This window comes from Gopherus evgoodei, chromosome 4 (assembly GCF_007399415.2).
Source record: "Gopherus evgoodei ecotype Sinaloan lineage chromosome 4, rGopEvg1_v1.p, whole genome shotgun sequence".
NCBI lineage: Eukaryota > Metazoa > Chordata > Testudines > Testudinidae > Gopherus > Gopherus evgoodei.
Window position 1 is genome coordinate 29,014,999 of NC_044325.1, and position 15,216 is coordinate 29,030,214.

The window sequence follows — 15,216 nt, forward strand, 5'->3', positions numbered from 1 at the left end:
CAATGGCAAGATAAAGCAGCTTATTAATGCTACTGTTTGGCTCCACAAAAGGATTTCCCTCCGTTTTGTCAGATCATTTCAGCAGCTGCAAGATATGACATAATGGTAATTAATTTTGATTTCACAGGCTCAATAAGGTGACTGAAAAGTTGGTAAGAAGGAATCTTTGGGCTGTCCTGGGTTCTGCCACTTTCAATGTCTGAAACTTGCAGAACCACCCAGAAAGTCCACGTGGAGACCATTTATAGCAGCACAAGATAGCTGGAATCTTTATGCCTACTGTGTGAGCAAAGATAACCAAAAAGGGAGCATGGACAATGCACACAGGAGATGTGTTGATTCAGTGAATCTCCTTGAAAGCTTCATCTGGTGCAGCTCCAATGGTGCAGTAGTTTTTGCCCATCTGTGGCAGAATCCCCAGAGAAGGGGTAAGGTGATGGTTTAACTCACTGTGGCACACTTGTGTAAGGGCTAATAAAGCCCTTTTTCTTCAGTTTCTTCCTCTGGAGTGTTCCAATCAATATCTGAAATCTCACTGGACATTTATAGGGAGTTAGGAGGAGGAAGGTCATCAAACTTGTTTTAAGGGTATGTTGGTAATGACACACAAAAGCTTCTCTTGTACCTTTATTAATATTTGAATTCTTTAACAAGGGTCTCAAAATACACCTTATGAAGGAAATATGAGAACAAATATGCAACTTGGTATAGGAAACTACAGAGCAAATACCACGCTTTTGAAATGGAACGACACTGCATAGCTCTGACCCAACCATCACATGTATGCCCAAGTCAAACATTTTTGTATAAGGATGTCAAATGATAAGACGCTGGATGTCCCATAATTGCTATTTTCTAAAACAGGTATATAACTAGGTTTGTGCAGAACTTTATTAACTTACCCACTCTTCCCAGTTTGCCAACTTTTCAGCCCTTTCCTCAGTTTCTTTACGCTCCTGTTCAGCATTTTCTTCTGCTTCTTTGGCAAGGCGTGCCTCGGCTGCTTTGCGTTCTAATTCTTCCTTTTCTTCATCTGTCAAACCATAATTTCGAGGTTCTCCAGTTTCTTTGATGATCTCTTTTACAATAAATCTGTTCTCAGGATCCTCAAACTTTGCTACATCTTTTAAAGATAAGAACAAAGAACATAAGTATCCTCATTAATTACGGGGGACAGAGAATTCAGTTATTATTGTGAGACCTTTACAATATATTTGATATATTAGTTAAGGTTGGTCAACACTTTCCATTATAAAGAATCCGTTTTCAGTTGTAAACTGTGTCAAACTTTAACCATCTTGGCTGAAGTTTTCTATGCCAGGTGTCTGCTCGGGCTGACACAACATTTCAGCTAAAATGACTGTCATTTCTGAGAATGATATAGGAAAAAATATTGTTTTGCCCACTACTAAACAAATTCTTACAACCATTTTGTTGAGAAATTCTAGCACTCCCATACCTTGAAGCAGGGGCTTGAAATTTGGCAAAGCGGTGGTCTGCTATCAGGATTGTACGTTTTACCATCCCTGCAAAAGTTCATCCATATTTGGCCAAGTGATGAGACTCGGAGGGAAAAATGCAGTTCAGATTTAGGAGAAACTTGTTAACAAGTTTGGCATCTAAGTTCTCAAAGATGCCATCCCCACACAAATCCTATCTGTGAGTAGACTGTACATGCACAATCCCCATAGAGTGATTCATTGTGTATGCTGCAACAAGACCACAGCGACTGAGCAAGGTGCCTTGTAATCGCTCTTCCACTCTGGCTGGGGTTGCTGTGGCAGTGGACACTGGCCTTGAGAGCAGGGTGACTGTCTCTGTGCTCTCAACACTGCCTCTATTGGTGCCCAGGCAACATGGAGGAGCCTGACATGAATGCAAGGGGGTGAGGGCCAGGAGGCAGAAGGAGTGGCAGGAGGTGAATAGAAGCAGGGAGGAGAGTGGGTTGCAGGAGCTGGAGGGTCCAGGCAAGCAGGATTTTTTTTTATGGGGGGGTGTTAAATAAGCACCGAGGGGGATGAGGGCTGGTGCAAAGGAACTGGGAAGGGTTTGGATAGGGGGAGGGGGAGAGTAAGAAGGACAAGCCAGGGGCACAAGGGTTTATAAATACTAGAATACATCCAGAACCTGGAATGGAACCCAGGAGTCCCGAGTCTCTGTTTTCCTCTGCTGTCATACCTACAAGCAAAGTGTGTGTGTCTCATCCCCATCTATTGGTTAGTCCATATAGAAGATAACAGCATACTACTGCTGACAGTTACTCTATTACCTCAACTAGTAGAGGGCTTTTTAACCCTGATCTAGAGGTCCAAACCCTGCTGATGACCCAGGATTGGGTCAATATGATACCACAGGATGGAATTTCTCCTTTTTCAGTTTTTTAAATAATAAATTCCATTTAAAAAATTAAAATAATAAATTTACAAAGTAAAGAAACTCCAGAACTAAAGTTGTCTACAATCTTAATTTACCGCTTGTGTACATGAGTGATGACAGTCTTTAATTAGATGTTCACATACTATTTTTCCCCACAGGACCCCTAACAACAATACTGTACTAATAACCACGGATAGAAACTTCAGTATCACATGGTCTCCAGTTCTGCTATTCATCTATCCTTCAAAAGCAGGGGTAGGCAACCTGCGGCACGCGTGCTGATTTTCAGTGGCACTCACTGCCCAGGTCCTGGCCACTGGTCCAGGGGGCTTTGCATTTTAATTTAATTTTAAATGAAGCTTCTTAAACATTTTAAAAAACGTATTTACTTTACATACAACAATAGTTTAATTATATATTATAGACTTATTAGAGTGAATAAATGAAGACTCGGCACACCGCTTCTGAAAGGTTGCCGACCCCTGTTCTAAAGTATTTCTAAGACCTCTATCAGCATGGTATCTAAGTATTTCTCAGCAAAGATTTTTCTCAAATGGTGAACCATTAAGACTGCAGTACAAATGCTACAGAAGTCATACTTAACTGCATAGCCTCAGAAATATACTTGTCTTTTTAAATAAGAGCTGAGATTAACACTGACACAGAAGATACATCTACACAGCCCACAGCAGTGAGCCTCTGAGCCCAGGTAAGCAGACTCTAGCTTGTGGGGCTCATGCTAGTGCTCTAAAAATAGAAGCCCACCACCCTCTCAAGGCTTCAGAGCCTGAGCTCAGCCCAAGCTGCAACTTCAAGCACCATCTACACAGCTGTTTTTAGAGGGCTAGCATGAGCCCTACAACCCCAAGTCCTTCAACAGGGGCTGCAAGGATCATTGCCCTAGCCTGTGCAGGTGCACCCTTAAGGGGTCACAAAAACTAGGGAACCCACAACTGAGGTCTTAAAATGCAAGCGCTGTTAAAAGGATAACATTGCTTTTCATTGAAAGAAGATCTTTTATCAGTGATCTCAGCCACTGACTAAGCCTCCCCAGCTTCCTGAGTTATCCCCAATTTGCAGATGGCAAAGCAGACAGAAGTTAAGTGCTTTATACAACTTGTGCAGAGAGAAGAATCCAGACAACTTGATACTTTCCTGTTTAAACCACAGTGCAGACATAAAAAAGCCAGCTCAGAAGGCCACACTTTTAACAGCTGAATGTCTTCTAAAATCTTTGATGATAGTAAAATCATAAAATTCAAATATTTGGATCAATATTAAGAAAAATCCACACATCAAAAAAAATTCCTACTCCACAACAAAATTATATCTTCCTTGTGATTGGGTCAGCCACTTCCCATAAACTCCCTCATGGCCTAGAGTCAAATTACAGGCAGCCTGCCTCAGTTTCCCATCCTGGACTATTAATGTGAATTTCACTTCAGGTTTTTTCTTGGTCAAAAGATATCCCCCCTTGGGGACTGGGTTTATTAATATAGAATACATGATAAAACTTAAAACAAAGTCCCTTCACAAGTCCACACAGCCAAAGGTTTCTCCTCTTCTTCCCTGGCCTTCCTACCTGAGCCCTTTACAATCCCTCCCCTGCTTGGACTGGCCTCCCTGCCTAGTACATTTTCTACACACTCTACAACAACTTTTTGAAAATTTCCCCATTCATTGCAACTTCCTGCTCCTTTTATACTGGACCTGATTCCTATCAGGTGAAGTTCATGCTGTATTCAGAGTTGGCTTAGCCACAGGCTCTTCAGCCCATGGGGCAAGCCCCTCCTTGTTACATTCCCACTAAACCCAATATACCCAATCAGCTTCCTGCAGAAGAAGTGTGAGAAAACAATAAGGTTTTCTGTTTGATCTTCAGGTCACTAAATCTGGGCTCTGATAGACCTACTGGGGCATGAGATTTAGAGTAAATCTCAGGAAAAACTTCCTAACTGTAAGAACAGTAGGACAGACTGCCTAGGGAGGTTGTGGAAGCTCCTTCACTGGAGGTTTTCAAAAGGAGGCTCGATAGCCATCTGTCTTGGATGGTTTAGTCACAGCAAATCCTGCATCTTGGCAGGGGGTTAGACTAGATGACCTGTGTGGTCCCGTCTAACCCCATGATTCTATGAGGTAGGATGGAGAGAAGTGAGTCGCAAAGCTAAAGAGCCCTCACTGAAGTTATTCTTGCCATAAGTCATCTTTTTGCACCAGAAAGCTGTAACTTGCACACTTTAGTTTATTGCAGCCTCAAGGATTGAAGCAGTTTTGAAGGTAACCAGGACCTAAGCTTGATGCTTTCAAGATGAAAGTCAAAATCTTAAACTGAATATGGAAATCAGCTGGAAGCTGGTGAAGACTGTGAAACATGGGTGTGATGTCCCTGTAAGAAGCACCACCAGACAAGGTAGGATGCCTCCTTTGGCACTAGCTAGTTTCAGAATAGTTTTCAGGTGTAGCCCAAGGCAGAGGACAATGTAGTAATCTAACCATGAAGTAAGTCTACATCAAAAAGAAAAAAAATCAATCCTCTTATGAAGCACAAATTAAAAAACATAGAAACCTATTCTAGGAAAGTGCTACTACCTAGACTTCCAGATGAATGTGTGTGAATGTAACTAAATGGGCAAACCCCCTCAATCAAGAAAGCAGAAATAATTACCACTTCTTCAATTTGCTTCCCCTGTCTAATAGCATAACCTTGGTCTTCCCTGAACTGAGACTCTGGCCTTGTCTACACTGGCAAGATTCTGCACAGTAAAGCAGCTTTCTGCAGTGTAAGTGCCAAGGTGTACACGCTGGCAAGCCACTTTGTGCACAGAAACTTCTCAGTTGCAGTGTTGCAAAAAAAAAACAACACCTAGACGAGAGTCGTAAGCCTTATAGCACAGAGGCTCCAGTGCTGTATTGGCAATGTAAACACATTACAGCGCAGAAAGCAATCAGTTGGCCTCTGGAAGTGTCCCATAATGCCTCAAGTGGCCGCTCTGTTCATTGGCTGGCTGCTTTGAAGGCATGTGCCCTTCTCCTTTCAAAGCTCCACTTCTGACAAGAGCTGGGGATGGAGACAGGGGCTGATGTCGGGGTTTCCCTCTCCCCCTGCCTCAAGACTGGTTGCTTCCTGACACTGTCTGAACTTACAAGATAGTATGCTGACACACTCTCTGTCTCCCAAAACACACTTTTTCCTGCCCCCTACATACACACACGCACACTGTCACAAACTCCACACACCCCACCTCCCGCACTTCAGTTGAAAAGCAGCTGGCAATGTATTAAGATGCCCATAGAACAATGGGATTGGTAAACCAGCATCATGTGACGCTGTGCCTGCCCCATGAGGCATTGCAAACCCTTCCCAAAGCACCTTGTGGCCAGTTTCACAGTGGGATAGCTACTTCAATGCACTGTTCTCTTTGCCCTTGTAAGAGCTGCTAATGTGGATGCACTCCATTGTCACAAGGAGCACAGTGTGAACACACAATAGCAGTTTAATTCCAGCGCTTTAATAAAAGTGGTATAACTTATTGCACAGAAACTTGCCAGTGTAGACATACCCTTAGCTAGCTAACCTGCATCCAACCCGCACTTTAGTAAAACATTGAGGTAAGTCAATCAGCTTCACCATCTGGATCTGATAAGGAATGTTGTGGAGCCAGTTGCATCTGCATACTAGAGGCACCAGAGCTCAAATATTTTATTTCCCCATGTGCCCTCTTATACACTTTGAATGGGAGGGACAATAGAATTGATGCTTCTGAAATACAAGAACCCTCAGGACACATAAAAAATTACCTAATATTACCCTCTGAGACTTCTTAGGGGAAAAAAGGAATGGAATCCCTCATTAGCAACTCTACCTATGCTTTCAAAGATCCAAAAATATGTCAACTACACTTCATGGTCAGTGTGACAGATCTGAAAGGATCAACATGGACACATGGTCTTTGTCCTTTGCCAGAAGCTTTTCTACCAATACAAGTAGCACAATCTCTATACCATATTTATAGAATTATAGAACTGGAAGGGACCTGTAGAAGGTCTCCTCAAGGACTGAATGGAAGAAAAAAACATCTGGAGGCTCCAGGTATCACCAGTATTGTTTCACTATAATGTTCTCATAATCTGAGTCCACAAAAGGGACATTCAAGACAGGATGATAATTAGTGTGATTATCCATATCAAGGTATAGCTTTTTTGTGCACAGGCTGAAAATAGCTTCTTTAAGCAATGCTGGCATCCGGCTCTCACTTTGTTTCTGAAATCAGGCTAGATTCACCAATCCCAAGAGTTCCAATGATCAGGTTTTGTGGATGGTATGTTGGAAGAATTTTTTGGGTGGTGGAGGTGGGGGGGGGGATTTCAAAAATTCCATATGTCATAGTCAGTCAGAAACATTACAAGATTTCCCTCCCCAGTGCCCTAGCCATCTTCATGCTTTGTCTGTTGCAGATCATTTATATATAATCATGACTTGTGAGAACAAAGCTGAGGAAAAGGTTTATTGGAAGCCATGATATTGAAAATCAAGGACTGGATATTACTGTACTAATTCACCAGACCATCAAAGTGGGGTCTGTGTTCTCATTATAAAAGGATAGTTCACTTAGCCTCCAAAAGTGGACCTTTAAAATGGGTACATTGTATGAGCCAAAGGCACTTAGATGTACATTTCCCCAAATTATAAGAGTAAACAAACACTCCTGCAGTAGTGCAAGCACGTTCTTAGATTTGTACTCCAGTGACCATTAAAATGTGCCATTTTATCTTTGTAAAAATATTGTATTATTTCCATAGAAGAAAAATATACTATTTTTCTAATGGTTTATATAAAAGTTTGTTTTTATTCCATACCAATAAACTGTGGATGTATTTCAAGTTCATCAAAATAGTTGAGAACAGTCTCATCTTCAGTATTTAACTCCCTGAAGAGACTGAGAGTTCTCAAGAACCGGTCCTGAGTATAATGAGTTCCAGCTACAACACTCTCTGGAAGATTCATTACTCGGTTTTTTAGGAATTCATCTGAGGCATTCAACGAAATAACATATTCTGTGGGAAAAACACATTTTTGAGAGTTAGATGCAATGTCATAATTTTTGTTTTATTTTTCTGCTATCGCTATTTATCATCTATGAATAACAAATTCCAAATTACTAGTGAATAGAAACAGATGTCAAATCTTTAAATCTCTCCATACAAAATGACATTACAGAATGCTCTGTCTCCAACTGTACACCTGTAGCAATTCACCAATATTTAACAGTAAACAAAAGTGCTTTGGAAAGAACCCTGATGTGCCAAAGTTATCTCAATTAAAAACTGTAAAGTTTAACTCAAAACTATGGATTACATCCTACCACCCTTACTTATTGAACTCATTGGGACTATTTGCAAGGTAAGGGACTACTCAACATGAGTAACAGTGGCAGAATCTAGTCCTAAAGCTGCAAGGAAAGCTACTATACACAACAGTCAAAATGTTTTAAATAGTAAAATCTGAAAAGATCTTTGTGAATTGTGTGGTCAAAGTAGTAAATAGGACTGGAGAACTCAATAACTCATCTATTCAAAAGACCTCAAGGACTGGATTACTATAGACTGGAATTTCTAATCTCATAAATAAATGTACCTATGCTCAAGTAAACTATCATGCACCCAAGTAGTACATAAAAATAAAATATGCCAGATGCAATATAATTTAGTATCACTGTTATCTGTAGTACAGTGGTAGGGAAAAATACTGGAAGGACATATGAAAACATTTTACTTTGTATTAGTTTAACAGTCTCAAATTTTTATTCTTTATAAAATAAAAATCTTTATTCATATCTTTATTCAGCTTCAGTGAAAATGCTACCTACGCTGACAGGTTGGCTTCTCCTGTCGGTGTAGGTTATCCACCTCCCTGAGAGGCAGTAGCTACGTTGACAGGAGAAGCCCTCCCATTGACATCACACTGTCTACACCAGGAGGTAATCAGTATACCTGTGTTGCTAGGAGTGTGGATTTTCCATGCCCTTGAGCAACATAGTTATACTGACATAAGTTGCTAGTGTAGACTTAGGGCAGCGCTTTAACGTGGCTTGTGCACTCTCTACACTGGTGCTTTACAGCGCTGAAACTTGCTGCACTTAGGAGGATGTTTTTTCACACCCTTGAGCGAGAAAGTTGCAGCGCTGTAAATTGCAAGTGTAGACAAGCCCTAAGCCTCAGATAAAAGTGCCATTAAAGTCAAAGGAAATAAGGACAAATTTATCTACTTTTATACATCCTATTGTAAATTGGTGACGCAGTTTAGCAAAGTCAGGCAGTCACTTCTCTTTTCTCAGGGAGAAATGTATAGAACCAGGTACAGCATAACAATTAGTAAAACTCAGAAAATGAACAAAAATGCTCCCCAGCTCAGCACAGCCATGAGTTGAGATTGCAACCTTCTCTCATACAGTCACTCTTCTTTCCTTGGAACAGCTGTGTTTTTAGACCTACCCTGCAGATCCTGTTGCCAGGGTCAGCATAGTGCATCACAATGATTACAATGATTTATTTGTGTTTTCACTTTAAAAATGTGGACTGCAAGTGGCTCAATTTATGACTAGAAGAAGCTGCTTGATTCAGAAGTTAGTGCTTCATCATATGTTGCTGTCTGTCTAGAGAGAGGTCTGGACCAAATCTTTGTTCCAATGAGATTAGGGCCATTATATGCTTAGATCCAGCACCAGAAAAAGTGCTTGTTAATGGTGAGAATATTCTTTATGCCCTTCGTAGTATAGTAAACTTACCAGGAGTGATTAATTTATCATAGCGAGGCACTTTGCTTCTTGTCTCTTCTTCTTCCGCCTCATCTTCAACTAAAATAAAAGTACAATATAATGAACACTAACACCTGAAGAAATCATATTACTAACGTTAATTAAAGAGGTGCTAGTAACATTACCTGTCCCTTATGTAGTACCAGTTCTTTCTATGGTCAAATGACACTAACTCATGAATCCTGACAGCACCATTTGAGGTGGGTAAATAATTCAGAAAAAAAGTTTAGATACTTCTAAATAAGCAGCACTAATTATGATAGATCTTCATGATTCAGAAGAGTCAAAAGAGTTATATTGTTTAAAATTAGCTTGGTGCATTCTCTCTCTCTCTCTCTCTCTCTGTATATTTTGCACATAGCTATGGTATATGAACATCTTCTGACAGAAATCTGCCAGTCACTGCAGGATTCTGCTATGAGACACACTTCTACTTCTCTGTGCAGGAGCAGCATGCACATCCGCCATCTGCTGGCCAACTCCTGCTCTTGGCAAGAGAACATATACTAGCTGTTTTGGGGAGCTGGAGTGGACATGCCTCCTAATGATGGAGATTCCAGGCAATTTATTCCAGTGCTTAACCACCCTGGCAGTTAGGAAGTTTTTCCTAATGTCCAACCTAAACCACCCTTTCTGCAATTTAAGCCAATTTAATCGCAAGCTGAGGAATGTGCTGGCTGCTGCTTCCCATTGGCCTGGGACGGCGAACCGCGGCCAGTGGGAGCCGCGATCAGCCAAACCTGCGGATGCAGCAGGTAAATAAGCCGTCCTGGTCTGCCAGGGTGCTTATCCTGGCGAGCTGCGTGCAAAAGGTTGCCGATCCTGTCCTAGGCAGTCATTTCCCATTTTGTATGTGTGCAACTGATTGTTCCTTTCTAAATGGAGTACTTTCCATTTGTTCTTATTGAATTTCATCCTATTTACTTCAGATCATTTCTCCAGTTTGTCCATATCATTTTGAATTTTAATCCTATCCTCCAAAGTGGCTGCAACCTCTCTCAGCTTGGTATTGTCCACAAACTTTATAAGTGTACTCTCTATGACATTATCTAAATCATTGATGAAGATATTGAACAGAACCAGATCCAGAACTGATCCCTGGGGGGGACCCCACTCATTATGCTCTTCCAGCATGACTGTGATCCACTGACAACTACTCTCTGGGAACAGTTTTCCAACCACTTTTACACCTATCTTATAGTAGCTCCATCTAGGGTGCATTTCCCTAGTTAGTTTATGAGAACGCCATGTGAGACAGTATCAAAAGCTTTACTAAAGTTAGGATAGACCATGTCTACCACTTCCTCCCATCAACGAGGCTTGTTACTCTGTTAAATAAAGCTATCAAGTTGGTTTGACATGATTTGTTTTTGACAATTCTATGCTGACTGGTACTTATCACCTTATTATCTTCTAGATGTTTGCAAATTGATTGCTTAATTATTTGCTCCATTATCTTTCTGGGTACAGAAGTTAAGCTGACTGGTCTGTAATTCCCTGGGTTGTCCTTATTTTCCTTTTTATAGATTGGCACTTTATTTGCCCTTTTCCAGTCTTCATACATACACAACAAATACAGCAGAACTCTGTAACTTACGATTAAATAGATCTTTTGCCTGGTCATAGGTCTTTGGAAACCCATCCAAAATATATCCTTGATTCTTGCAAGGCATAGACTTTAGCTTTTCTTTCATGAATTTAATCACATACTGATCATCTAGACGACCTGAAAATTTAACATATGCATTCAAATAGAGTTAACCTATATATGGTTTACGTGGAAGATGAACATCTGAAAGATTTTACTAACATTTTTATTCACCTGTCAGAGAGTCTTCGAGTTAAGATCTTAGAATGCCTAATTATCTGCTTGAGATCACTATTTGATAATTGTTCAGCATCACCTATGGTACTCAGGGCCGGCTCCAGGCCCCAATGCGCCAAGCGCATGCTTGGGGCGGCATACCGCGGGGGGCGCTCTGCCAGTTGCCGGGAGGGCGGTAGACAGCTCTGGTGGACCTCCCACAGGCATGCCTACGGAGGGTCAACTGGTCCCGCGACTCCAGTGGACCTCCCACAGGCATCCCTGCGGGAGGTCCACCGGAGCCACGGGACCAGCAGACCCTCCGCAGGGACGCCTGCGGGAGGTCCACCAGAGCCGCGGGACCGGTGAGCGGCAGAGTGCCCCCCGCAGCATGCCGCCGTGCTTGGGGCAGTGAAATGGCTAGAGCCGGCCCTGATGGTAATACGTATTGATATGTTTTAGACAGGGCCGGCTCTAGCCATTTCGCTGCCCCAAGCATGGCGGAACGCCACGGGGGGGGCTCTGCCGCTGGCCGGTCCCGTGGCTCCAGTGGACCTCCTGCAGGCGTTCCTGAGGAGGGTCCGCTGGTCCCGCGCCTCCGGTGGATCGCCGCGGGCGTGCCTGTGGATGCTCTACCGGAGCCGCGGGACCAGCGGACCCTCCGCAGGCACGCCTGCGGGAGGTCCACCGGAGCCGCCTGCCGCCCTCCCGGCAACCGACAGAGCGCCCCCTGCGGCATGCCGCCCCAAGCACATGCTTGGTGTGTTGGGGCCTGGAGCCGGCCCTGGTTTCAGAGCCTTCAGAGTACCACAAAATTATCAGGTATAAAATGAAAGTCTTCTTTCATAAAACTGTTTATGTTTGACGAGTTTAACTATTATCCTGAGATCAAAGGAGTAATATAAATAAATGAGACATAGTAGTATAACATACTGGTAACCCCCAGGGACTTGCAGTGTCTCCTGAAGCATCTAAAATTAATTTCTGAGTTTACTTGACAAAACAAAAAAACATTTAGCAAGAGGAATGTAGCAGAACAGTTAAGCTTGCAAAATGTTGGATTTTACTAAGGGCCTCAAACAGATTTACAAACACATATTCAATTTGTTATTAAAACACTTAGCAAAACCCATGTGAGACAGGTATTATGCTCACTCAGATGGGTAAACTGAGGCCCAAAGTAGTTTTAGTGCTTTGGCCCAGGTCATTGAATAAACGTTACAATAAAACCCCAGTGTCCTGGGAATAAAACTCAGATTCTTACTCCTTTTGTAATCATGACTCCAACTCCTTCCCCTTCCCTTTGCTTCATTTTTAGAAAGTCTTAATTAAAATCATATAAGCCACTATAATCAAAATATTTTTATTGTAAAAGGTTTCATTGTTTTAACAATAAAGCAAAGCCACACAAGAGATGAAGCAGCAGCGTTCATTACTGTGCTCCCTGGGTGAGCTACAAGCATATGACTTTGCAGACAAAGCATGCATTAATTAGGCAAAAAGATGCATCATACAGTGCTTTTTTATGGGAAATCACTGCAGACCTCAGTAGTGTTAAGAAGCACAAGGCCAAAAGCACACATGACTTTAGCCACAAATAATAATTAAAACACTTACATGGCACTTTTTCTATTCACAGGCCTTAAAGTATTTTACAAACATAGGAAAGCATTATTTACCCTTCACCAAAGGGGGTGGGGGAACAAAGAACAAAAAGTTAATTTTTTTTGTTTTTCCCAAGGTTAGTTGCAATCAAGAACCTCAGTAAGACCTGGCGAGCTTTTTATTTTAAGAGACATTAATTAGGCTCTCACATCTGAAAGGTAAGCATGATATAATTAATTAGAAAATATTCTCACCAAGAATCTAGAGAGACTGAATATAGAGCTGTAAGTAAAACGTCAGTTTGTAGTGTCAAAAGGGCTGCATAAAAATATAAATAGAAAACAACAAAACATCAAGAAAGAATTGTTACTATTATAATAGCTTTCCAGTGTTTAAAAATGTATATGACTTTTAACAGGCACTTTAGGTCAAATTCTGCCCCATTACTCTCATACAACCCCAATCATTTCAGTCGAATTGCACAAAGGTAAGTGAGGTTAAGATTCATAACGCTGCACAGGACATGATGCTTGCCTTCAATGGGAGCTACAAGGTCTAAAGGAACATGCACAAATCAATTTCCTGATTTTTCTTTTGTATAAAAGTTACATCTATTAACTAAAATCCAGGCTTCCATTATCAATCCTTTCATGCCTTACCTCCATTCTGCTCCATGTTTTCCTTGACTCCATCTAAAAGTTCTTGTGCCTCTTCTATACTGTCCCCTTCTTCTTCTTCTTCATCTTCTCCCTCCTCACCCATCTCTTCAGTTTCCACTGTTTCTTTAGGAGCAATAATTTTCTCCTATATACAAAAAAAAAAAAAAAGCTTCAAAAATAGTTTGGCTAAATTCTGCCTTTGGTATTAGACAGGTATAATTACGGACAACATTTGGGCCACTGTCTGGCATCTTAGTTTCAGACTAGTAGCTGAAAGCCTGTGCTGTCACACTAGTGTAATTCATAAAGTTATGTATGTAAAAAAGCCAATAATGGCTCAGAACTTAACAGGTAGATGGTAATAGACCATGAATCCCAATGATGATTGAATCTGGTGATATTTTAAACAAAAAGCGCTCTCAACCATGCTTGTAGCTGTTTCCATTGTTTCACATTGATTCAACAGACATTCTAGACTTAAGAGTGATGTTTGGGGTTACTGTGTGTGCTGATTGTGTTGATTTGTGTGTGGGGAGTGTTATGTGGATTTGTGCGGGTAGCAAACAAAGGGAATGCGCCACAGTGACAGTCTATGTGTATTTGGGGTTTTGTGTATGTTGGTTGTGTTGTGGAGGGGAGGCAGTGTTATGTGTAGTGGGAGTTGTGCAGACTCCTTCATACAACCAATGAAATTTTTCCATGCAAAATAACTGTAGACTAAGGTGATTGGGCTGATATCACAATGGTCTAGGACCCTTGGCATGGCATAGATACATTCCTTACTATAGGTGTACACAATATGGGTGTAACTCATAAAGTCAAAATGGCCGAGAACTTAAAAAATAGATGGTAACCGTCTCCGAATCCTAGTGATGATTGAACCTGGTGATATTCTGAACAAAAAGAGCTTTCAACTGTACTTGTAGCTTTTTCTAGCTTCACATTGACTCAGACATTTAAGCTTCAGAGCGACACACATAAGAACATAAGACACACAGAGTGACAATCCTGGAATCTTATTATATAGATATGCAGCTCATCTAAGGCCCTAAGCTGTGAGGTGCTGAGCCATCTTCACTAATTACAATCAGTTAAAATAAGGAGTGCTCAATACTCAGCATGTCACAAGATCATGCCTTTACAGCCTAGGTTAAATAAAACATGTTTTGGCTTTTGCAGATATTGAAAAATGGAAACAGCTACAGTTGGGCATCTACAATGGAGTTGGATATTTTTAATTCCTCATTGCATTCTACTAGAAGAAAGTTATTTCCTATGGTCATTCTTCAACTTCTAAATCATAGTTTTCTAACTAATTCTTAACTGATTTCAAACATTTTACATTTTAAAACTATGAAAACCAAAATAATAAATTCTAAAGAAGAGTTACCCACATACCAGATTTTCTATTGCTTCAGAAATTACATCGTTTATTTTAATATGATGTAGCCTGTAGTGTTTGCAGAGTTCTTCAGCAATGGTAGATTTCCCAACTGCAGGAGGACCAAGAACACAAATTTTGACTGGCTGAAAGAAAATGAAGATAAAAAGGAATTAAGCAAGAGTGTGATTTTTGTTTTAAATGACAGGTCTTTCCCCTAGGATCAGTAGAAAATATATGAACAAACAAATTAACATAAAATTGGATACCTGTTTTAGATGAACTTTCAGTGTATAAATTCTGCCCTTGGATGTCCTCCTATTTCTGGAGCTCAGTGTCTCCTACAATTTCTTGACATCTGGGCAGCTCTCCTCTCTCTGCAGCTCACAGAGATGGATCAGAGTTTTGGAGCCACTTGGTCTGGCCATGCTTCCTCAGCTCCTGCTTTCCTCCAGTTTCTCTGACTCTCACATGTGTGGACAGCGGTTTTTAAAGCTCCCACATTGACATCTACCTACGGTTTGTGGGCTGGGTGGGAGGAGAGTGTCAAAATTTGGGGCAGTGGTGAGCAGCAAT

The 15,216-nt window shown here is 41.2% G+C and overlaps 1 protein-coding gene across 1 annotated transcript in view; it reads right to left on the minus strand.

Moving 5' to 3' along the window:
• Positions 1-15,216, minus strand: part of AK7 (adenylate kinase 7) — a 57,956-nt gene that overhangs the window by 15,087 nt on the left and 27,653 nt on the right. Inside the window, exons 11-16 of the mRNA XM_030558800.1 lie at positions 14,658-14,786; positions 13,260-13,404; positions 10,789-10,917; positions 9,162-9,230; positions 7,234-7,431; positions 903-1,123 (exon numbers count right to left, since the gene is read on the minus strand). Coding sequence (XP_030414660.1) covers positions 903-1,123; positions 7,234-7,431; positions 9,162-9,230; positions 10,789-10,917; positions 13,260-13,404; positions 14,658-14,786 — 891 coding nt within the window. The remainder of the gene's footprint in view (positions 1-902; positions 1,124-7,233; positions 7,432-9,161; positions 9,231-10,788; positions 10,918-13,259; positions 13,405-14,657; positions 14,787-15,216) is intronic.